Genomic DNA, 22,983 nt, shown 5'->3' with positions numbered 1-22,983 from the left:
CTGTGTGTGTGTGTGTGTGTGTGTGTGTGTGTGTGTGTGTGTGAAAGAGAGAGAGAGAGAGAGACAGACAGACAGACAGACAGACAGACAGACAGACAGACAGCAGTTGCCAGGCCTGGCCCAGGAAGAAGATGAGTTGCCCAGAGAAGGGAAAATTCCCTGGAGGCTGATCGCCTACCTCCACATCCCCAAAGCATTGTGTGCAACTCTGTAATTAACAGAGAGACTACAAGGTGATGTATGGGAGAGGAAAGAGGACTGAGAAACCGTGTGTGGTAACTGTGTGTCCCCCCCATCGTCAGTGTATGCTTGCGTTCCAAGAAGAGAAAGAGGTGTGTGCAGGTGCACCAAGAGCCCACTTCTCTTTGGATCCAAGCAAGCCCTTCCAACTTCACGATCGGTCTCAGCTGGCATCGCAAGCCCCCTTAGCTTCTAGTAGGCCTTCAGGCGGGGCTCCTCTGAGCTCTACCCAAGAACAGCTCTCACAAGGATGCACACAGTGACACACGGTGACACACGCTTCCTCCTCCCTGAACAGCTAGCTCCTCAGTCCCTAACAACACCAGCTGCCTCTTCGGGCTCATTCGTGTTGAAAAACCGGGATGGGGTGGGGGCAGGACACCAACCGCTTCACCAATGAAGCCCGCTCCCCGCCGTCCTCCTCGCCCCCTCCCTCTCCGCGCCTTCCTTGCCCCTCCTCCTCTAAGTCACCGCCGTCCAGTTTCCCCGCCCCACCCTTGCCACCCCCGACCCCAAGACTGGCCAACGGCTCCCTAACCCCAGGCTCGCAGGCCGATGACCCTAGGAGACAGGGGCCTCGAGGGGCCTCAAACTAGCGTGCCGCGGGCTGAGCCCGAGAGGCCGGGCTGGGGGGAGGGAGGCCCGGAGGGAGGGAGCGAAGGAAGGAGGAGGGCTGGCGAGCTGGAGCCGGCAGGCGGCGGGAGCCCGGGCGAGCCTCGTCGGGAGTGCGTCTCCTCAGCAGAGCAGGACACAACCAGAGGTAAGAGGACCCCTGCCCGGTCCCCCGCGTGTCTCCACTCCCCCACCTCACCCGCCCCGCGAGCTGCCTCTGCGCCCCTCCTCCCGGCCCTCCTCCCCAGCCACCTGCTGTTTCTGCCCTGGAGAACACCCTAGGTGACTGGAGGGAGGAGCCGCCTGACCTTATCCCATCAAGGCGAAGGGCGAGGGACCCCTGTCGGCCAGAAAGCCCCCAATCTTCCTCCTCCCCTTCCCTTCGCTCTCTGTCCTTCACCTCCTTCTCTCTGTCCTTCACGTCTTTCTTCTTCTTCCCTCCCTTTCTGACTCTCCCTCTTTTTCTTTCGGAACCACCAACTGGGTCTGGGGGTGGGATGAGGGTGAGAAGTGGGAAGGGGTCCAAAGGCTGTAAGGGAGGGCAGTGGGGGGCATCCGGACCAATTCCCTACACCTCCTCCTGGCTGTCCATTGCCATGGCAACTAGGATGTACTGGGCTGGAGAGGGGGGAGAGACAATGGGGGTGGACTGGGACCTCTTAGGGGAGAGCTAGGGTCTAAGGTTCTCCGCAGGAAATAGACGGTGGCACAGCTGTGCCCCACTTTCCCCGTCTGCCCCGAAGCCATCATGCCGGTCCTTAGAGCCTCTACTCTGTTCAGTGCTTCACTTGATTTCCTAGTGCCTTCCCCAGGTCTCCCTGTACTGTGTCACTAAGACCAGGACCCTCCTTCTCTCTCCTCCCATCAGAGGGAAACTGAGGCTCTGGGCTAGGGGAAGAGACCCAAGGTCTCCTAGTGAGGTCAGCAAGCCTATTTAAGGTCTGCCCCCCCCCCAAGTTCTCTGTTCCCAGGCTCCCCACCTCCACCCTCCTTCCCACCCACCTCCGTCTAACATCTCCGCCTCAGGGGCTTCTGAACCTTCCCTTCTATTTTCAGATACTACCACTTTCTCCCTCTTTCTCTCCTGCTCTTTCTCTCCTCCTTCTCTCTAGTTCCCCCTCTTTCCATTTCTGGATGCTTCTGATGTCAGTGGCTTCCCCGCCTTCAGGTTCCCTAGCTCCCCCACCCCACCCCCCTTCAGTCCCAGTCTCCTCTCTCCCATTTTCCTTAGGTAGCCGAAGGGGTGAAAACCCAGGCTTAGATAAGTGGGCTGAGCACACAGACTGCAAAGTCTAGGAGAACGGCATGCAGGAGAAGGCTCCTGCTTTAATGTGAGTCCCCAAGAAGGAACACAGCGCATTAGCAACTCAACTCCCATTAGCAACTGAAGAAAGACACAGCGGCGGGCGGCGGGCGGCGGGCGGGCGAGCGACAGGGGTGGGTAGTTCCAAGCATGGGCTATTATAAGAAGGAAACTTGGAATACCAAAGCAGGGAGAAAGGGCTAAAAGGAATGGAGACAGGGAGACTTTCCCATGTAGTCTGGAAGTATATGAAGTCTTATCCCCGTGGGTAAGTGGGCATCTGATTTAAGGCAGGGGAATGCTCCGAATGACCCCAGTGACCCTCAGCAATCAGTCATTTCTGTAGTTTCAAGAGAAAGGGGTACATGTGAGCTATAGTACAGCACAGGCCTAATTTTTGCTCCCTATCTCATCTTCCCTTACAGCTTGTCCAGGTGACTGAGCTCCACCCCTGTGCACCAAGACACCCACCCGCACTGGTCAAGCCTCACTGGACAAGAGACCCGGAAGTCCCAGCATGAGATTCAGAGCTCCCCAGCCAGCTTCATAGATGGGGAAGCAGCCTGCTTGCCTCCCCGGTCAATTACAGGGATAATTAAGAAAGAGCCCCACCCAATATGGAGACTGAGGGCTACCACCTCTATTGATTCTCTGCCTTCTGCCCTGCCCTGCCCACCTGACCTTAGCTGGTCAATGCTATGCTGAGAAGGAAGGAAGACTTGGGGTCAGCTTGCCTGGCTACAGGGCAAGGATCGTGGGCATCATGGGGGTTTGCGTGAGCGGGGCTCCAGGGTGAGACCTAGCCCCCGCCCCCAGGAATTCAAGGGGGTGGGGGTGGGGCCAAGGATAGAATGGCTCGGGGTGGGTTGGGGGCAGAAGAGGCCTCCCTACGCTCAAACGCATTGTCCTGGCTGGCCTGCGGGCTGCTGGCCCTGCTGGCCAACGCCTGGATCATCCTCAGCATCTCGGCCAAACAGCAGAAGCACAAGCCACTGGAGCTGCTGCTCTGCTTCCTGGCGGGCACACATATACTCATGGCCGCTGTGCCCCTTACCACCTTCGCTGTGGTACAGCTCCGGCGCCAGGCCTCCTCTGACTATGACTGGAACGAGAGCATCTGCAAGGTCTTTGTGTCCACCTACTACACGCTGGCCCTGGCCACCTGCTTCACGGTCGCCTCGCTCTCCTACCACCGCATGTGGATGGTGCGCTGGCCCGTTAACTACCGCCTCAGCAACGCCAAGAAGCAGGCACTGCACGCCGTCATGGGCATCTGGATGGTCAGCTTTATCCTGTCCACGCTGCCCTCCATCGGCTGGCACAACAACGGGGAGCGCTACTACGCCCGAGGCTGCCAGTTCATAGTCTCCAAGATTGGCCTGGGCTTTGGTGTCTGCTTCAGCCTCTTGCTCCTTGGGGGCATTGTCATGGGGTTGGTCTGTGTGGCCATCACGTTCTATCAGACACTGTGGGCCCGGCCCCGGAGGGCTCGGCAAGCCCGGAGAGCGGGGGGCAGCGTGGGAGCCAAGGCAGGTGGGCTGGGGGGCTTGGGTACCCGGCCAGCTTTTGAGGTGCCAGCCATCGTGGTGGAGGACACCCGAGGGAAGCGGCGGTCCTCGCTGGATGGCTCTGAATCTGCCAAGACATCCTTGCAGGTCACCAACTTGGTCAGCGCCATCGTCTTTCTCTATGACTCGCTCACGGGGGTGCCCATCTTGGTGAGATTGAGGTCTTTCAACCCGTTTTTCCGTAGCTGGGGCCCTTCAGTTCTACCAGCCATGCAGAAGCTCTGTCTCCAGTTTCGGGATCTACCGTCCACTCTCCTCCCTGTTTCATGACAGCTGGGCCTTCCCTGTCTCTATCCTCAGTCCTCACCCCACCACCACCACTCAATCTCCCAGCCCCACCAGCCATTCCTCACTTCCACTTCTATTCTTCACCTCCACCGCCCGCCACTCTTCAACCTGTCACCCGGCTAGCTGCCCTGAGTCTATCTATTCCCCGATTCTCTCTGGAGATCATTCTCTGAGCAGAAACCCCAGGCTCACTGGACCACACTATCCAGGCCCGATTCCTGGGTTTCTCTGTCCGACTTTCTTGATGTCTCACCCCTTCCCAAGCCCCCAATGTCAGGGTCTTGCCTTTCCTCATTCGGCCTCTTCACCCACCTCCCTTCCTAATCCCTTGCATTAAGGGTGGGATCAGGCTTCGGTGAGGCCTGGGGTTCTCACGCCTGACCGGCCATTCCCTATTCCCCGGTCAGGTGGTGAGCTTCTTCTCCTTGAAGTCAGACTCAGCCCCGCCATGGATGGTCCTGGCTGTGCTGTGGTGCTCCATGGCACAGACGTTGCTCCTGCCCTCCTTCATCTGGTCCTGTGAGCGCTACCGTGCAGATGTGCGCACAGTGTGGGAGCAGTGTGTGGCCATCATGTCCGAGGATGACGGTGATGACGGTCAGAGGAGGGATGGGGGCCTTTTCTTTCCTGGACAGCTACCTCTATTTTCTGTCCTTTCTACTGCCCTTCTCCTTGAGGAGATGTGCTGCCCTGGGGTGCCCCCTGCTGGACTAAGCTGGAGCCTACTCCAGCCTCCCTCTAGCCTGATCACGTGCTTGGCCATCCGAGCCTTGCATCCTTCTGCGCCTTTCACCAGGCCTCTGCTCCTCTCTGGAAGCCTACACTGCCCAGCTTGGTCCATGCCAAGCAGAGTCCCAGGGAAGGGGTCCTCAGTCAGTCCTAATGAAAAGAAGGTATGGCATTAAAGGGGAGCTAAGCTTCCTGAAAGAGATTCCCTGCTCTTGGGAAAATTCTTAGAGAACAAGCAAAATTGTCTGCCTGTATAAAGGACCATGGATTCAGTGGAAGAAAGAAAGAAAGAAAGAAAGAAAGAAAGAAAGAAAGAAAGAAAGAAAGAAAGAAAGAAAGAAAGAAAGAAAGAAAGGAAGGAAGGAAGGAAGAAAGACAGAAAGCAAGCCAGCCAGCCATAGATCCTCCGGGGCTTACAGACTAATGGGAACCAAAGGTTCCTCCCGGACTTTATGAAGGGGATAGGGAGAGGGTGGGTGTTCTCTGCTTGTAACCACCTGGCTCCTTCTCTCTCCTAGATGGCGCCTGTGATGACTACACAGACGGCCGCGTGTGCAAAATTCGCTTTGATGCTAATGGAGCCACAGGGTCAGGGAGTCGGGACCCCACCCAGGTGAAACTGCTGCCGGGTCGGCACATGCTCTTCCCACCCCTTGAGAGAGTACACTATTTACAGGTACGGGACAGAAGGACTCACCTCCATTCTGGTCCCCTGCACCACTACTCTGTGGCTTTGGACTGCAGGGTACCCTAGGGGTCAGGTGAAGGAAAGACAAGAGGAAGAAAGGTTCCCTCAGATCTCTCGGAACCAGGCTTGCCCACTAGAGTAAATGCTTTGGAGAAAAGGAAGAGTGTGAAGCCATCTTGCTGAGGCCCCGCTTTGGTTCCTGTCACCTCTACCTTTGTCTCTGCAGCACCTCCCTCCAGGTCTCACCTGCTCCTCTCCCCAGGTTCCTTTGTCCCGCCGGTTATCCCATGATGAGACCAACGTCTTTTCTACTCCTCGGGCACCAGGCTCCTTCCTGCACAAGTGGTCATCGTCTGATGATATCCGGATCCTCCCAGCCCAGAGCAGAGCCCTTGGAGGTCCTCCAGAATACCCGGGACAGAGACTCAGGATAGAGGATGAGGAGGACGAGGAAGAGGCTGAAGGTGGGGGCTTAGCCAGCCTTCGACAGTTTCTAGAAAGTGGGGTTCTGGGGTCAGGTGGGGGACCCCCACGAGGTCCTGGTTTTTTCCGGGAGGAGATCACCACCTTCATCGATGAGACACCTCTGCCTTCTCCAACTGCATCACCAGGACCCTCTCCTCGTAGGCCTAGGCCGCTGGGCTTTTCACCTCGACGACTCTCCCTTGGGTCTCCTGAGAGCCGAGCTGTTGGACTTCCTTTGGGGTTAAGTGCAGGAAGACGCTGTTCCCTTACAGGGAGTGAAGGGAGTTCAAGGGCTTGGGGAAGACCCTGGGGGCCAGGCAACCCCATCTTCCCCCAGTTGACCCTGTAAGGCCATGGGTGAGTGAGTTTGCCTCATTCTGGCCCTGAGTCTATGGCAGCTGCCTCCAGGGAGATGGGGGGCTACATCTGGGCTCTAGAGCCCCAGCTCTCTCCCATCCAAGTGACCAGATACCCAACTCACCCGTCTTCACCCTTAGCAAAATGTATTAAAAGGCTGAAGTGTTGCCGTGGAAACCTTGGTGTTCAGCGACTGCGGTGGCAAATGGGTCAGTGGCTTGGGCGAGGGAGAATGGCTCACAGAGGACAAAATGGAGAAAGGGCAGGAGGAAGAGATACAGAAAGAGACAGCCCAACATGCAGGCAGGAGAAATGGGCTTAGGAGAGACTGATCCTGAGGTGGAGCATGGGGCACTTGAGTGTGTTAGTTTGAAGTGGGAAGGATCCTTGTTCAAATTAGTAAAGGCGCTCAATCCTCATCTCCCCTAAATGCGTCCGGGTGCTCACTTTCTGGGTAGAAAAGTTTTGGTGCCAGAATTGGTGTCCCACACCCGGAGTCACCCTCTTCCACGGAGTGTTTCGAAGATCCTTCTTCATACGGTGGGTTGGCAGAAACGTGGGGAGATGAACGTGTGAGGGGCGTCCAGAATCCTTTTCCAGGACCCCAAGATGGACGGAAACGAAGTTACCTCCACGCCACAGGCTTCCCAGGACCCCTATTTCATCCTTCTTTCTCCATTTTCCTTTTTTACCCACACTAGACCTGTGTCCTTTGGAATTCTTGCTCCGTCTCTCCGTCTCACTTCGGTTTCCCCAGCGACAGGCCTAAACCCAGCAGGTTTCAGCATCACTCATTCCCTCTCTCTCCCTCTCCCTCCTCCTCTCCATCTCTCCTTCCTTCTCCTCCCCCTGCCCCCCCTTCCTCTCCCTCCCTCCGGTCTCCGCATTTCCCTTCGGCGGTGGGCCCGCGGCTCTGGGCACCATGCTCCGGCTCCTGCGGTTGTTGCTTTTGCTGCTGCTGCCTCCCCCGGGGTCCCCCGAGCCTTCCGAGCCTCCAGGTCTGGCCCAGTTGTCGCCCGGGGCGCCTCCTCAGGCCCCGGACTTGCTTTACGCGGACGGCCTGAGAGCCTACTCGGCCGGGGCTTGGGCGCCCGCAGTGGCTCTGCTGCGAGAGGCGCTGCGGAGCCGGGAAGTGCTGGGCCGCGCGCGCCAGGACTGCGGGGCGAGCTGCGCGGCCGAGCCGGGCGCCGCGCTCCCCGCCCAGATCCTGGGAGCCCCGCAGCCTGTCTCGGGGCCCGGGGCCTGGGAACCCCTGCTCCTGCGCGCCACGCTCCGCCGCGCCGAGTGCCTGACCCAGTGCGCGGCGGGGAGGCTGGGCCCGGGGGGCGCGGCGCGGTTCCGCGTGGTGAGCGCGCTGCGGGATGCCTTCCGCCGGCGGGAGCCCTACAACTACCTGCAGAGGGCCTACTACCAGGTGCGGGGGCCGGCCAGGGTGCTACCCCAACCAAGCCCAGTGACTGTCTTACTTGGAGCTGACCAGGAGAGGGCGGGATGCTCGCCGCCTGGACTCGGGGTTGGACTCGTGGAGGGCGTATAACGGACTCCTGAGTGGGTACCATCGAAACGGTGGCCAGGACTTGCGATGGCCGCAGAGGGAGGATCAGGAGAGAGCGGGGCAAGGAGGAGAGGAGTCAAAGTGGAATGAAGAGGAGTGGGAGTAGACCGAATATGAAGGAAGGGCTCCGCAGTGTTTTATTTGTTTTCTTTTAAGCGGGTCTAGGTGAATGAATGCAGCCTCTTAGATACGAAAAGCAGATGAGGAGCCCCAAACCAGCCACACATACATACATACATACATACATACATACATACATACATACATACATACATACACGCACTCACACGCACGAACCCACACGCACACTCACAAAGACAGAGACAGAGACAGAGAGACAGAGACAGAGAGAGACAGGGACAGAGACAGACAGAGAGAGACAGGGACAGAGACAGAGACAGACAGACAGAGACAGAGAAAGTGTGTGTGTTCGTTCAGGAGTGGGAGTTTGAGAAGAAGCTTTCTCTTGGTGCAGAGAAAGGCTGAAGGAGGGGGGCTAGTTTGGAGAAGGAAGTAGAGCAGCTGAGGTCGGAATCCGGGCACTGTGCAGTTTCCAGGATGGTGGCTGATGCCTACGTGGCTGGAGGAGGGAGGGGCGCTAGTGACACAACTGAACTCAGGGTCCTAGAGGCCTGCAGATTCTCGTCACTCAAGGTCTCCCCCTCCAACCCACCCCCACCTCATCTACTTGGGCCTCCCACTTCGTTGTCTTCAAAACAGAGATCCTAAGGTCCTCAGTCCATGGCCCAACCACTCTGAAGTGTACCAGAGTCCTGGGGATCCCAACATTCTGGCTTCCAAGGGATTTTTGGTGGTTCCCAGTTCTGATTGGCTAGGCTTCCATAACGCTCTGGGAGAAGCTGGTGAAGGAACAGAGGTCTAAAATACCAACCACCCACCCACCACCCACACACACACACACACACACACACACACACACACACATACATGTACACACACACACACTTATACCACCACCACTACCCCCAACACCCCATGCATACACACACGCACACACCACCACCCCATGCACACACGCACACACACACATGCACACACACACACCATCACCCCATGCGCACGCGCACACGCACACACATGTACCGCATATACACACACTCATATCTCATCCCTTTGGATTTAGTTGAAGAAGTTGGACCTGGCAGCTTCAGCAGCACACACCTTCTTTGTGGCGAACCCAACGCACTTGCAGATGCGGGAAGACATGGCTAAGTATAGGAGAATGTCTGCAATACGACCCCAGAGTTTCCAGGACCTGGTGACGCCCCTGTATTGGGTGAGATCCTCAGTCTTTGTGCAGTTTGAGCATCAGGAGATCTGCTCCTCAGTGGCCCTGGTGACGAGTCTTTCCCTAGCCCTGCGGCCACTGAAGTGTGCTGTTCTAACGTTCTCATTCTGAGGCCACCACACCCATTCTTCCTCTGGGTGTATGAAATAGGATAAGCTTCTGTAGTTTCTATGTAAGCCCAATTCTTTCCTTTCTTTTTTTTTTTTTAAAGAAAAGTGTACTTATTTATTATATATGAGCACACTGTATCTGTCATCAGACACACCAGAAGAGGGCATCAGATCCCATTACAGATGGTTGTGAGCCACCATGTGGTTGTGGGATTTGAACTCAGGACCTCTGGAAGAGAAGTCAGTGCTCTTAACCACTGAGCCACCTCTCCAGTCCTGTAAGCTCATGTCTTTCCCACCTCCATCTTTCTTTTTGAAACAGGGTCTCACTGTGTAGCCCTGGCTGGCCTGGAACTCACTATGTAGAGACCAGGTTAGCTACAAAGTCAATAAGATCCGATTGTCTCTGCCTCCTTTGTGCCAGGTTAAAAGCATATGTCACCATACCCTTTGACCTCCCAGTTTTACTTGATACCTCCCCTCCACCACTAATCTCAGGTGACTAAGTGCTCCAGTTTCCCCACAGGCAGCTTATGACACTGGCCTGGAGCTACTGAAGCAACAGGAAGCAGCTTTGGCTCTACCCAAACTAGAGGAGGCCCTCCAGGGGAGCCTGGCCCAGATGGAGAGCTGTCGTGCTGGCTGTGAGGGACCTGAGGAGCACCAAGGGGCTGAAGAAGAGGAGGAGAAAGGGACCCAGGGGGGCCTGTATGAAGCCATTGCAGGTGAGGGGTTTGGACCGTGTGCTATGTGATAGCACCGATGCTAATACCGGTGACGATGGTGATGGCGATGATGCCGATGGCGATGCCAGTGTGGGTGCCGGTGCCGGTGCCGGTGCCGATGCGATGAGATGCGATGTGATGAGATGCGATGCGTTTGCGGGAGTAAGCACGCCACAGCCTAAGGCTCGTTTGTATTCTCTGCAGGACACTGGATTCGGGTTCTGCAGTGCCGGCAGCACTGTGTAGCAGAGACAGCCACACGTCCTGGTCGCAGCTTCCCTGTCCGGGACTTCCTCCCAAGCCAGCTGAGACGGCTGCACGAGGCCTATGCTCAGGGTCAGCTTGGGAAGGACAGAGCCTGGGAGTGAAGATTCTGAGGCGCATGTATCTCTCCTATCCGTCTGACTCTGCATTGCTAGTTTCCCTGTGAGGGCCGATGGGGACCGCTTCAGGATGGTGTCTTTTGGCCCCATCGTGCAAAGCTCAGGAGATGGGTTACTGGGCTCCTTCAGCCCTGATTGCTTCTCCCCTCCCTTTCATTTTATCCCTGATTCCTCTTCTTTGAACTCTGCCATTGAAGGTATGTTCGAAAGAGGCGCTGGGTGGGCACATGCTGAAATCGGGCTGGGACTTCCTGGAGGTGGCAGTCTTCCCAAGTGACCTCGGCTTTCTCTATTCAGCCTTGTTCGTTTCTCACCCCTTCTCACCTTCCTCCTACTCCAGTGGGGAATGTGTCTCAGGCCGTGGAAAATGTCCTGAGCGTCCTGCTCTTCTATCCAGAGGATGAGGCTGCCAAAAGGGCTCTGAACCAGTACCAAACTCAGCTGGGAGAGCTGAGACCTGACCTGGGACCACGAGAGGTAATCCCTTCCCCCACACTCACTGACAGGTAGGGCCTGGAACAGGTCAAACACCCAAGAGTAGCCCAGATTCTACACTTCATTTGGCTTCTTTGTTTATTTCATTTATTTATGTATCATTATTTGTTTTATTTTATTTGCTTGCATGTATGTGCTCTATATATGCGCTCTCAAAGGTCAGAAGAGGGCATGGAGCCAATGTGGTGGTGCACTCCTTTCATCCCAGCAGTTTGAGAGTTAGAGAGTTCAAGGCCAGCCTAGTCTACAGAGTGAGTTCCAGGACAGCAAAGAGCTACCTATCGAGATCTTATTTTTTTTTTTTTTTTTTTTTTTTTTTTTTTTTTTTTTGAGCTGAGGACGGAACCCAGGGCCTTGTGCTTACTAGGCAAGCGCTCTACCACTGAGCTAAATCCCCAACCCCGAGATCTTGCCTTAAAACAACATCAACGGGGTTGGGGATTTAGCTCAGTGGTAGAGCCCTTGCCTAGCAAGCGCAAGGCCCTGGGTTCGGTTCCTAGCTCCGAAAAAAAGAAAAAGAAAAAACAAAACAAAACAAAAAAAAAAACAAAAAAACAACAACATTAACAACAGAAGACAGTGTGATGTGGGATGGAATGGAAACTCCTGGAATGGAGTTAGGGTGGCTGCGAATCACCACGTGGGTGCTGAGAACTGAACCTGGGCCCTCTGCAAGATAAACAAGTGCTCTTAACCGCTGAAGCGTCTGTCTGTCCCTTTATTTATTTATTTTTTTTTAGACAAGGTCTCAGTATGTAGCTCTGGCTAGCCTAGCACTCACTGTATACACACCAGGCTGGCCTGGAACTACAGTGGTCCACCTGCCTCTGCCTCCCGAGTGCTGGGATTTAAAGTGTACAAGACCACACTCAGTTCATTCTGGTTTCTCAAGCTTTTTAGTCACTGAAGCAGTACCCAAGGCTAGGTTCTGACTTCTGCCTTAGCTCCCTGCCCCCACATATCAGACTGTGTTTTCTTGGGAGTCTATCCCCAGAAGCATTCCTTAATCTTATGTCTGCCTGTGTGCACAAATGCGTGCACACACACAGTCTCTCGGGTCCTCTCTTACTTTGAACCCAGACACTGAAAATTGAGCCCCTGCAGCATCAGAGTTGGAGAGGGCTCCCAGGGGCATGCAAATATCCCACACAACCCAGGGCCACCCTCTTTTCCAGCTTCCCCTTCCATCCCCCTTATATCTCCACTCTCCTCTGTCTCTGCCCTGCTCAGGACGTCCAGCGTTTCATCCTTCGCTCCCTCGGGGAGAAGAGACAGCTATATTACGCCATGGAGCATCTGGGCACCAGCTTCAAGGACCCGGTAAACAGTTGTTCTTCTCCCCGGAGGGAGGCACGGTGACGATTGACATCAATACACAACTGCAGCCCTCAACCTCGGGTTTGCCCACAGCCCTGCAGACTTAAACTCTGGCGTCCCGGGATCCCAAGGACCTCAGCAGTGTGCCCACAGTTAAAATGGCCATGGGAGGGGCTGGAGAGATGGCTCAGTGGTTAAAGAGCACTGACTGATCTTCCAGAGGACCCGGGTTCGATTCCCAGCACCCACATAGCAGCTTACAACTGCTATTTGACCTTTCTGGGTGAAGTTCATTAGACCATTATAAACTTTAAACCTCAAATTGCACTGCAAGTATAGAGCCTTAGCACCTGGCAAACAGTGTGAAGGACTTCATTGCTTATTACAGTCTGGTCTAGAACCTCAGCCTCTAGGCTGTTGAGCTAGCTCTGGCGCTGAGCCCAGGCTCTCCCTCCTTTGCCTTCCTCCCTGGAATCGGGAAGACCTCAATAAGGTCCTTCAGATTCTAAGGTCAGGAATCCCAGGAGCTAGTCATGGAGGGTGAGGGTGCTGTTCTTGACTATCCCAGGATTCTTGGACCCCAGAGGCTTTCATCCCTAAAGCACTGAGAGAGAAGCTCAGGTAGGGCACACTCTGTGATGGGGGCTGCTTGACCCAGGCTGGGAAGGCAAAAGGGTGGGTCTGCACGGTCTACTGAGTATGTCTGTCACCCGAGAGAGGATCAAGAGAAGAAGCCCTGGGACAGTGAGCCGCCACAGCAGAAGCCCCCGACTTACTGGAAGGGTGAGTTCCTTAATACATATTGGGGACCGGGGGCTGGGCAGGGGGGGGACAGGAGGTGAGAGTGGGGGTAGGGAGGTAAAACGGCAAGGTGGGGAAGCTCAGAGGCAGAAGCCTGAGGGCCTGGAATCTGACAGCTACTGCTCTTTAATTGAGCCCCCATGACATCTGCCCCAATGCTTCCTCTCGCAGATGCCCTTCTCCTGGAGGGTGTGACTCTCACCCAGGATGCCCAGCAGCTGAATGGATCCGAGCGGGCTGTGTTAGATGGGCTGCTAACTCCAGCCGAGTGTGGGCTTCTACTGCAGCTGGCCAAGGTACGCTGGTGTGTGGTGCAGCCACCTGGTTAGGCTCCCTCAGGCTCAGCTGCCTGCTCCTTGCTCTGGGCCTGTGTCCACTCAGGACTCTGTCTGTCTCAAGTTTCTCCTTGGCTGTCTGGAGCTCATTCTGTAGACCAGGCTGGCCTCACTGGCTTCGAACTCGTAGAGATCCATCCGCCTCTGCCACCACCGTCTGGATTCAAGTTTTTCTGAAAGTCTGTGTTTTATCTCAATTGTGGAAAAATTCTTTTTCCTCTTTTTATTTACTTTTCATTTGTTTGCATAAGCATGATGAGTTTATTCATGATACAGTCTTCAAATTAGCTCATTTGAGGCTAACAGTCAGTAAAGTCTTTTAAAAACTACAGTGATGGGGTTGGGGATTTAGCTCAGTGGTAGAGCGCTTGCCTAGCAAGTGCAAGGCCCTGGGTTCGGTCCCCAGCTCCGAAAAAAAGAACCAAAAAAAAAAAAAACAGTGATGATGAGGCATAGTGGACTTTAGAGACGGTCTGGCTGGGGAGTTGTCCTTTAATACTTTTGCTGTTAGTTCTGGGTGAACCAGGGTGGCCTCTTCCTGTGCTGTTCAACAGTCCTTCTGCCCTGATCCTGTTCAGATGGTGTCACTCCTGTGTGCAGCATCTGTGGAAAGAGCTTTAACACATATCCCCCCCCCCCCTTTTTTTGAGAATTGGTCTCACTAGGATAGACCAGGCTGGCCTTGAATTCAGAGAGAGCCATCCAGAGGTCTCTGCCTCCCTAGGAGCGAGGAGCGCTGGGACTAAGGGCATGCGGCCACCACGCCCAGATCCTCCTCCTGGAGTCTTCATTTGTTGTCTCCTCAAGCATTTTCTCAGAGCAGTAGCTACAGAGGATGAGTTTCTGCTTCAGGTGACCACATTCAGGACAGATGTCTCTATGTTCTTAACTTAATAAGATCCACAGGGCTTCTTCTCCTACACCTGCTAACTCCACTCCTGCATCTGTGTTGGAAGCTGCCATCCAAAAGACACTATCTAAAAGGCTAGGGCTTTCTATTCCGTGGGCACCATTTGCTTGCTCTGTGGGTGTGGATGGATTCTGTGCTTGCTAATGCCCACAGAGGACTGCAGCAGCTTCAGAGCTTCCAGGATGGTCCAGGGTTCCATCAGCAATGCAGATGCCGTGTTCCTCTACTTGTGTGTGTGTGTGTGTGTGTGTGTGTGTGTGTGTGTGTGTGTGTTCTTGGTTTTTGTTTTTTGAGACAAGGTCTCTCTATGTAACCTGGTTGTCTGGAACTCACCTTGTAGGCCAGGCTGGCCCTGAATTCACAGAGATCTCCATGCCTCTGCCTCAGAGCACTGAGATCTAAGATGTGGTCCACCACCACCCAGCTCCTTTTTCCTCTTAATTTAGCCGATAGAGATAGGATGGGAGTTCTTATTTGAGACAGGGTCTTGCTATGTTGCCCAGGCTGGCCTAACCAATTCAGGATCCTCCTTTCAGCACTCCACCTAACCTAAAGGACAGCCTCTTAAGTGCATGGCCCCACACCTGGTCAGGGTGGATATGCTTTACAAAGATTAGGAAGAAAAGAAGTGTGTGGGTGTGGGTGGGTACACGTGGAAGGCTCCCTGGCTACCAGAGAGATCCCATGGGGTTCAGGATTCTTTTCCCTGGCACTTCATCCTCTCCTGGATTGGGTTGAATAACCCACGCTTCCGAGTTGAGGCTTCCATCCCATGATGCCTCAGTCCTTACTCCAGACTTGGACCCATTTAGCACATATTCATGGCGTACCTGCTGTGGCCTAGAAATGGAAGTAGGGGAGCAAAGACTGTCCCTTAGAGTCACGTATGCAGAGGGAAACAGACAAGGAGACATAACTGGAGCAGGTGGTGAGTGTGATAAAGAGGTTTGCACCATCTAAACAGAAACACTGACAAGCAATGTCTTAGGAGGTTTATCAGGGGGCCGGTGTTCCAGTTCAATCCCACACCAGTCTTGCTGTGGTTTGCAGTGCCTAAGGGTTAAACTCGGGGTTAGCACACACTAGGCAAGCGCCGTGCCACACCCTCGGCTCCTTATGCTGGTCTCCCTCATTTTCAGTTTCCCAGTTAGTGGGGAGGCCTAGGCGGGAGAACTGTTGGGGCTTAGGAGTTTGAAGCCAGCCTGGGCAACATAAAAGAGACCCCTTCTCAAAGGAGAGAAAGAAAGGAAAGAAGGGAGAAGACAAAGGAAGAAGGAGAGACTGAGAGATGGCTCAGCGGTTAGGAGCACTGAGTGCTCTTCCAGAGGACCAGGGTTTGGTTCCTACCACATGGTGGCTCACAACTACCTGTAACTCCAGTTCCAGGTTTGAAGCCCAGACCTACATGCAGGCACACATTCATACACATAAAAAGAAAATGATAATAAAAACTTTAAAAGGAAGAGAAAGAGGAGGAAGAAGAGGAAGAAGAAGAGGAGGAGGAGGAGGAAGAGGAGGAAGAAGAGAGAACAAGGTGCTTTCCAGGATCTGCAGTAAAACACAGATTGAAAGTGTGGAGCAGGCTGAGCAGTGAGCAGTTGAATCTCTGAGGTCTAGGCCAGCTTGGTCTTCCAGGACAGCCAAGGTTACACGGAGAAAGTCTGTCTCAAAAACAAAACAAGGGTTGGGGATTTAGCTCAGTGGTAGAGCGCTTGCCTAGCAAGCTCAAGGCCCTGAGTTCGGTCCCCAGCTCTGAAGGAAAACAAAACAAAACAAAACAAAACAAATAAGAACCCCCCCAAAAAGCAACCAAACAAAAAAGTGTGGACCAGACCCAGATCCAGTAGTTCTGTGACTTTGGGCAATTTACTTAAATGTCTGTGAGTTAGTTTCCCATCTGTAAAGTAAGACTGATCATAATGTTTCTAGCATAGTGTTGCCCTGAGGTTAAATACGTTAGTACATTGGGAAGCCTTTAGGAGAATGAGGAAAGCAACTCAGGATGCACAGCTGCTGTTAGTCAGCTGTTATCAAGACGGTATAGGGAAGAGGAGAGAGCTGGGGTGGTAGCCAATCAGCACAGAGGGCCGTCAGTTCCCTGCTAGGGAGTGTCAGCCTTATTTGTAGATGGTGGACAGTTACTAGTGGATTTAAGCCGTTCATTCTGTAGACTCAGGAGCTCCCTCTAGTGGCAGTCTTTGGAAGGCATGGGAGAAACGTATGGCGTATGAGGTTGGATGGAAGAGAGGAGAGGGGAACAGAAGAGACCGGCAGGAATAAAAGCGAGAGAAGTTAAGGACTAAGTCTGCAGAAGACTGAGAGAGCGACACCAAGGGTAGCCTCAAATATCAGACGTCTTTCGGTTCCTTAACTCAATCTGGCCTCAGGACCTCTGCTGTTTTTCCTTTCGTATACTCCATGTGGCATCTCTGCATTATTTGGTTTCAGTTTACACGGCACCTCTTTGTGTGTCTGTGGGCAAACACATGTAAACCCGTAACCCTATTTGATGGCCTTCATATCACTTATCCCCATATGAACCGGTCTTTCTATGCATTTATTATCTTAAAACAAATTGAGGAGGTTGCCCTGTTCGACAGAGGGCTTGCCCAGCTCGAACACCTCATGAACCAGGTCTGCAACCAGCACTTAGGAAAGCTGAGGCAGGAGAAGCAGGAATTCAAAATCATCCTTGGCTCCATATCAACTTTAAGGTCAGCCGGGGCTACCCAAGACACCATCTCGATGTATACAGATGGACAGTTTGGTGTGTGGGGATTGCTTAGCATGGGTTAGCTCCTAGGTTTGATCCCAGCACTGCAGAGGAGGAGGAAAAGGAGGCAGAGGTGGCAGCTTAGATGTCTTGGGTGACCAGGTGGACTCTCAGGCTGTTTACTAGTGAGTGACACAGCTTCAACAAGCAGGCTATAAAGTGAATGTCTGCAGGGCACGGTTGTTCACTCCTAGATCCCAGCACTTGGGAGGTGAAGGAGGAAGATGGCTGCAAACTCGAGGCCAGTCTGGGCCACCTATTTATTTCCAGGCTAACCTTCGCTACAGAATGGTACCCTGTCTTAAAAAAAAATCTCAGGGTTGGGGATTTAGCTCAGTGGTAGAACGCTTGCTTAGCAAGCGCAAGGCCCTGGGTTCGGTCCCCAGCTCTGAAAAAAAGAAAAAGAAAAAAATCTCATAGGAAGACATGACTCGGGGCAACTCGGGTAGTAAATCATGGGAGGCAGGTGGGTGATAGGAATCTGGCGTTAGAGGCAGTGTGGAGTTATGGAGCCCATAGGTTCTCCAAAAACTATCAATGAGACAGGATCAGTGATGTCTCAACGCCTCACGCTTCCTATCAGAAGTGGCCTGTCAGACCTTGTGTAACGGTCCTGCTTGCAGGACTCCTGTCCTCCCCAGGGAAGGGTGATGCACTTCCTTCCCCACACCCCAGCTCTGTCTCTCCTTCAGTCACTCTTGATCTCTCAAGGTCACTTCTTCCCCACTGTGGGATGCTCTCCAGGATAATGGCCACACGGTCCCTTTAGTAAGCAGCATTTCCCAGCTTTTCTCTGAGAGTGACAGTCTGGACAACCAGGACAATTGCCATTCTCTGGGAGAGAGCCATAGCTCAGGGAAAAGTCACAAGGGGATTCTGGAAGTTTCTATTCAACTCCAGGCACCCGGAAGGCCTGCAGGAGAGGCCTGTGGCAGCGAGGTGTGTCGGGAGTGACTCCATGTAAACCTCTTCTCTTTTTAGGATGCAGCTGAGGCTGGAGCCAGGTCAGGCTACCGTGGGCGCCGCTCCCCTCATAGTCCTCACGAACGGTTTGAGGGACTCACGGTGCTCAAGGCTGCTCAGGTAAGAGGAAGCCCCGAGACTGGTCTGGTGCTCAGGGCTTGAGAAGAAACGCCATGACAGGAGGCTGGATACCAAGCCTGGGCTTCTAAGGAGGAATTCTCTGGGGACCTAGATCACATATTCTGAAACTTGGGGCCCTGGTGTTGTCATGGGGATGCTGGGAGGAGAAGCTTGGGCAACTGGACTGTAGACCCACACAGAAGATTGGTATCAGAGACAGGCAGGGGCTCATGCTAGGCCTGCCTTTTTCATGGAGTCTCTCCCTGCCTGCAGCTGGCCCGGGCTGGGACGGTGGGCAGGCCAGGCGCTAAGCTGCTTCTGGAGGTGAGTGAGCGAGTACGCACCTTGACCCAGGCCTACTTCTCCCCGGAACGGCCACTGCATCTTTCTTTCACGCACCTGGTGTGTAGAAGTGCCATAGAAGGTAATGACCAGGGTACACCATGGCGCCTGCCCAGTCTCGGTCCCCCATCCTCACTGCAGAAAGTCCTCTACTGGCCTCACTGGGAGCAGGGAGCACCTCTGCTTATTCGTCACTCCAGGAGCTGGCATCTGGGTGGGGTGAGCCCAGGTGGGGACCATGGTAGGGACCCTGATTCATTCACCAGATCCATTTGCATCCTAGGTGAGCAAGAACAGCGTATGGACCTGAGTCACCCGGTTCACGCAGACAACTGCTTCCTGGACCCTGACACCGGGGAATGCTGGCGGGAGCCCCCAGCCTACACCTATCGAGACTATAGGTGGGTAGTCAGTTTCTCTGGGGTAGGCACACAAAGGCACAAGGGCTGTCTTGCTGCAGGCTTGGGGGCTGGATGGGGGCCTCACTGCCTCCTCCTGCCTTTTTTTATTTCCCAGTGGACTCCTCTACCTCAATGATGACTTCAAGGGAGGCGACCTGTTCTTCACGCAGCCCAACGCCCTCACTGTCACGGTAGGGGGTTGGGGCAGAGGGCCCAGCTGTGGGGACAGGATTCAAAACAGAAGCTCTCCAGAGGCAAATGCAGGGAAATGGCTGGGGCCACCTTAACCCTGTCTCCCCCGCCTCTCTAGTCCTACTGGCCCTATGTTCAAGGCTTTCTGCAGTGGTGGGTTGAGTCCCCACAGGAGATCGCTAAGTGGTCCCTCACCTACCTTCATGGTATGCCTTCATCTCCTAAGGATAGTTAAGTGTAGCTCGGGAAAGGATTGTAATTCAAGCTATTGAGGAAGCTAAGGTTGGGGGATCACATGAACTCAGGAGTTCAAGGTCAGCCTGAACAATGTACCAAGACACCTTCTAACAAAACTGTGAGGTAGTTCAGGGGGTAAAAGTGTGTACCCCTAAGCCTGACACCCAGAATTTGATCTCTCTAGAACAGACAAGGGAGAAGGAGAGAAGCGGTTTCCATGGTTCTCCTCTGACCTCCACACCATGCTGTAACATTCACCCCCCAAACCCCAACAAAAGTAGTTAAAAACAAAACAAAAACAGACAAGGAGGGGTTGGGGATTTAGCTCAGTGGTAGAGTGCTTGCCTAGGAAGCGCAAGGCCCTGGGTTTGGTCCCCAGCTCCGGAAAAAAAAAAAGAAAACAAAAACAAAAACAAAAAACAGACAAGGAGGGACTGGAGAGATGGCTCAGTGGTTAGGGGCACCAGGCTGCTTTTTCAGAGGACCCCGTTTGGTTCCCAGCATCCACAAGGTGGTTCACAACCATCTCTATCTAGTTTCAGGGGATCTAACACCCTCTTCCGTCCTCTACAGGCATCAGGAATGCGTGTGGTGCACAGACATACATGGAGACAAAGCATGCACAATAAAATACAGTAATAAAAACCAAGGGAGCGGGGGTTGGGGATTTAGCTCAGTGGTAGAGTGCTTGCCTAGCAAGCGCAAGGCCCTGGGTTCGGTCCCCAGCTCTGAAAAAACAAAAACAAAAAAAAAAAAAAAAACAACAAGGGAGGGGGCTGGAGAGGTGGCTCAGCGGTTAAGAACACTGACTGCTCTTCCAGAGGTCCTGAGTTCAAATCCCAGCAACCACATGGTGGCTCACAACCATCTGTAATGAGATCTGACGCCCTCTTCTGGTGTGTCTGAACAGCTACAGTGTACTTACCTATAATAAATATTTAAAACAAAACAAAACAAAAACCAAGGGAGATGAAGCACAACCTAGGGGAGCCCACAGAGCCTTGTGTCCCTACTCTAGGGACCTGAAGATTTAACCTTTCCTCCCCCACAGCGAGGCCCCAGTGGAGCTAGTGGCACAGGCACAGACAGGACCACTGGACTAGAGTTTCTATTGGGGTTCTTAGCATTTCTGAGGCTCACTTCCCTAACAAAGGGTGACAATAATACCCACTATTGTTGACGTTGGTGCTATTATTGTTGTTGTTTACATCTTGCCACACAGACCAGGTTAATCTTGGATTGACAAGGTAGCTATCACGGCTACTCTTGCATTTACAGCGATCTTCCTCTTGTGGCTTTCTGAGTGCACCGCCCCGAGTGGCTGGCTAACCGGTCTCCCCTTTTCGTTTCTGGAGGCAGGGTCTGTGCAGCCGGGCTGGCTGGAACTTACTACGTAGACCAGGATGGTTTCGAGCCACAGAGACCTGCCTTTTTGAACCTCCCAAGTGCTGGGATTAAAGGCGTGTGACCCCATGCCTGGCTTTGCACACACATACTGTGTGGCCTGCAGGTGTGTGAACATGCCAGGACATGCACATGTCAAATGCACATGTGGCGATCAGAACACAGCTTCAGATGTCATCCTCTTGCCTCTGCCTCACGTCTGGAGTGTTCTGCTTCATCTAGCTTTTATGTGGGTTCTGGGGATCCAAACTCTGGTCCTTATACTTGCACTGCAGGCACTTTACCTACTAAGCCATCCTCCCAGCGCTATGAGAAGTAATTTTTAAAAATATTTATATGTGCATCTGTGTGTGCATGTGTGAGGAGTGGGTGTAGGGGTGAATGCACACCATCACAGCACGTGTGTAAAGAACAGAGAACAACGGGTAGGAGCTGGTTCTCTCCTTCAACCATGTGGCTTCTAGGGCTTGAACTCAGGTCGTTGGTCTTGGTGGCAAGCGTCTTTACCCCCTGAGCCATCTCTCTGACCCCATAAAAAGTAATTTATATAATATGCTTAAAAGAATGAGCCAGTACTGTATTAATAAGCAGTCGATTATTAAATTAGCATTCTACCATTTATTATTTACTATCGATCCATTCTTTCATCATGGAGACTTCTATTCCAGGACCTAGAAATGGGCGGGGAGAGGGCAGGCATGGTAGTATATATCTGTAACCCTAGCGCTAGGGAGGTGGGGGCAGGAGTTCCAGGCCAACCTGTGTTACCCAGAGGAATTCTGCCTTACTCTTCACCCTAAAGCATGAACAGAAAGGAGCAGCCGCCTTCTAGCCTTCTGTGCCCTCATGCACAGTCTCCGGTTTCCTTAGGGTGCAAATGCATCCATCCAAGGTCCTTGTCTCCTTCTATCCCTTCTGGTGTTGCTGTAAGCCCTCAGATTTCTTCTCTCCAGTCTTATGGAGTCATCAGGCAGGAAAGGTCAAGCTCTAGGATGGGGAACGGACGAGAGACCCTCCAAAGGCACTGCCCCTTTGATTTCCATGCCCCTCAGCCTCAGTTTTGCATTTTTCCTTCCTGACTAAGGGCCAACTTCTCATCTGCCCCAAGCTAGTCTGAGTCAGGGAGTGAAGTGTGATAGGGGGACAGGAAGTCTGACACTGCATTCCTGCACCCCTCAGGCTCAGGTCCGTCCTCGATGTGGACGCCTCGTGGCCTTCAGCTCTGGGGGTGAGAATCCCCATGGCGTATGGGCTGTGACTCGGGGACGGCGTTGTGCCCTAGCTCTGTGGCACACCTGGGCACCTGAGCACAGGGAGCAGGTAGGGAGGAAGAGGTGAAAGGGGTGGGCAGGTGGGCAAGTGGTCACAGGGGAAGTTTGTGAGTGGGTGAGGCTCCCTTCCCTATAAAGCTCTTGGGTGACTGAGATAGCCCAGGAATGGTAGATACAGAGGACTGAACCACAGTTCTCTCCATTCCCAGGAGTGGACAGAAGCCAAAGAGCTGTTGCGGGAGGAAGAGGAGGAGGAAGAGGAAAATGAGGAAGAGGAAGAAATCCTGAGTAGAGACCCTTCCCCAGAACCCCCAAGTCACAAGCTTCAGCGGGTCCAAGACAAAGCCGGGAAACCACTCCGGGTCCGAGAGGAACTGTGAACGGCCAGCTTCTTTGGATATGGCCACTCAGCTTGGGAAGAGACCAATGAGAATGCCCTGATGACATTGGGGACATAGTAGCATGCCGAGTCTACCATCTCGGGGACCTACAAGGGCCACCAAACCCTGGCCTCACAAGCTTGCAACACAGACTCAGCCTAGAGAACATCAGGCCTTGGGAGCTAGGGCTGGCCCCGACTGCGGGGCCTGCAAACTCCCTAGGACAGGCAAAGATCACTGTGCCTCTCTGAAGGGCATGGCGAGGATTGAGGGCCAAGTGCTTCTCATAAGAAACACACAGAGAGGAAAGACAGTCTCACCTTCTCCCAACCTGTGCAATAAAGGATGTGACTACCCAGCCAGGGCCTGGTCTGCTATATCCCAGCTTTGGCGGCTGCTGGAGGTGGGGTTGGCTAGGACTGGCCTGGGAGGAGACAGGTGGTGTCTGGGGGCCTCCCATAGGTGGAGCCATGACAGCCGTGATTTGTCAGGGAAATCTCAGCCACCTGCTGCTTCATGCAAATAGGTCCTGTGCCCCATCCCCACCAACACCGCTGCTCCTTGGGCCTCCCACTCTAAGCCCTGTCATCCCTCCCTGAGGAAGGTTCAGAGGGGTGGTCTGGTCCTTCTGCCTCCCACCTTCACAGTCCACTAAGACTCCAGGAGTCATGTGAGCAAGCGTGAAGACAGACAGACGCTAAGCTTAGGAG

General features: G+C 53.7%; 2 protein-coding genes and 1 long non-coding RNA gene across 11 annotated transcripts; 2 read left to right on the top strand and 1 right to left on the bottom strand.

Annotated features, from left to right (window-relative positions):
• The first annotated feature begins 567 nt into the window (after positions 1 to 567).
• On the top strand, positions 568 to 6,680 carry Gpr162 (G protein-coupled receptor 162). 3 transcript variants are annotated; one of them, XM_063286353.1, is made up of 6 exons: positions 573 to 1,000; positions 2,084 to 2,183; positions 2,581 to 3,873; positions 4,419 to 4,608; positions 5,259 to 5,416; positions 5,691 to 6,680. In XM_063286353.1, the coding sequence occupies exons 3-6, from the start codon at positions 3,007 to 3,009 to the stop codon at positions 6,240 to 6,242; spliced, it is 1,767 nt and encodes a 588-aa protein (XP_063142423.1). In that variant the 5' UTR covers positions 573 to 1,000; positions 2,084 to 2,183; positions 2,581 to 3,006; the 3' UTR covers positions 6,243 to 6,680. The 3 variants fall into 3 exon arrangements, with proteins under 3 accessions (XP_063142424.1, XP_063142423.1, NP_001102116.1); XM_063286354.1 differs by lacking the exon at positions 2,084 to 2,183 and having other exon boundaries at positions 568 to 1,000; positions 4,419 to 4,599; NM_001108646.1 differs by lacking the exon at positions 2,084 to 2,183 and having other exon boundaries at positions 755 to 1,000; positions 5,691 to 6,676.
• Positions 4,715 to 8,397, bottom strand: LOC120102385 (uncharacterized). Its single transcript, XR_005503865.2, has 4 exons — positions 7,717 to 8,397; positions 5,675 to 6,841; positions 5,438 to 5,490; positions 4,715 to 4,890 (listed from the first exon to the last, which is right to left on the bottom strand). It is a non-coding gene; the product is annotated as an uncharacterized LOC120102385 (long non-coding RNA).
• P3h3 (prolyl 3-hydroxylase 3) lies at positions 6,717 to 22,631 on the top strand. Of its 7 annotated transcripts, none has more exons than XR_353597.5 (15): positions 6,717 to 7,664; positions 8,950 to 9,102; positions 9,751 to 9,949; positions 10,154 to 10,285; positions 10,673 to 10,809; positions 12,058 to 12,147; positions 12,713 to 12,765; positions 12,860 to 12,927; positions 13,117 to 13,241; positions 17,945 to 18,046; positions 18,320 to 18,470; positions 18,672 to 18,789; positions 18,905 to 18,980; positions 20,578 to 20,728; positions 21,802 to 21,938. XR_353597.5 is itself a non-coding variant. In NM_001106620.3 (15 exons), exons 1-15 carry the CDS (start codon positions 7,173 to 7,175, stop codon positions 22,271 to 22,273), a joined length of 2,208 nt encoding a protein of 735 aa, NP_001100090.3. In that variant the 5' UTR covers positions 7,141 to 7,172; the 3' UTR covers positions 22,274 to 22,631. The 7 variants fall into 7 exon arrangements, 5 of the variants coding, with proteins under 5 accessions (XP_038963377.1, XP_063141979.1, XP_038963378.1 ...); NM_001106620.3 differs by lacking the exon at positions 20,578 to 20,728 and adding an exon at positions 22,103 to 22,631 and having other exon boundaries at positions 7,141 to 7,664; positions 21,802 to 21,942; XM_039107449.2 differs by lacking the exons at positions 20,578 to 20,728; positions 21,802 to 21,938 and adding an exon at positions 22,103 to 22,631.
• The last annotated feature ends 352 nt before the right edge of the window (positions 22,632 to 22,983 follow it).

Source organism: Rattus norvegicus, chromosome 4, assembly GCF_036323735.1.
Source record: "Rattus norvegicus strain BN/NHsdMcwi chromosome 4, GRCr8, whole genome shotgun sequence".
NCBI classification, from domain to species: Eukaryota; Metazoa; Chordata; class Mammalia; order Rodentia; family Muridae; genus Rattus; species Rattus norvegicus.
Note: the sequence above shows the minus strand (reverse complement) of the source record. Positions and strands in the feature narration are given on the sequence as shown.

Coding starts and splice junctions, on each gene's coding strand:
- Gpr162 (XM_063286353.1), top strand. CDS start 3,007: ATGGCTCGGGGTGGGTTGGGGGCAGAAGAGGCCTCCCTACGCTCAAAC. Junction 3,874..4,418: donor TCACGGGGGTGCCCATCTTG/GTGAGATTGAGG, acceptor TTCCCCGGTCAG/GTGGTGAGCTTCTTCTCCTT. Junction 4,609..5,258: donor CGAGGATGACGGTGATGACG/GTCAGAGGAGGG, acceptor TCTCTCTCCTAG/ATGGCGCCTGTGATGACTAC.
- P3h3 (NM_001106620.3), top strand. CDS start 7,173: ATGCTCCGGCTCCTGCGGTTGTTGCTTTTGCTGCTGCTGCCTCCCCCG. Junction 12,928..13,116: donor GCCCCCGACTTACTGGAAGG/GTGAGTTCCTTA, acceptor TTCCTCTCGCAG/ATGCCCTTCTCCTGGAGGGT. Junction 18,471..18,671: donor GTGTAGAAGTGCCATAGAAG/GTAATGACCAGG, acceptor TTTGCATCCTAG/GTGAGCAAGAACAGCGTATG.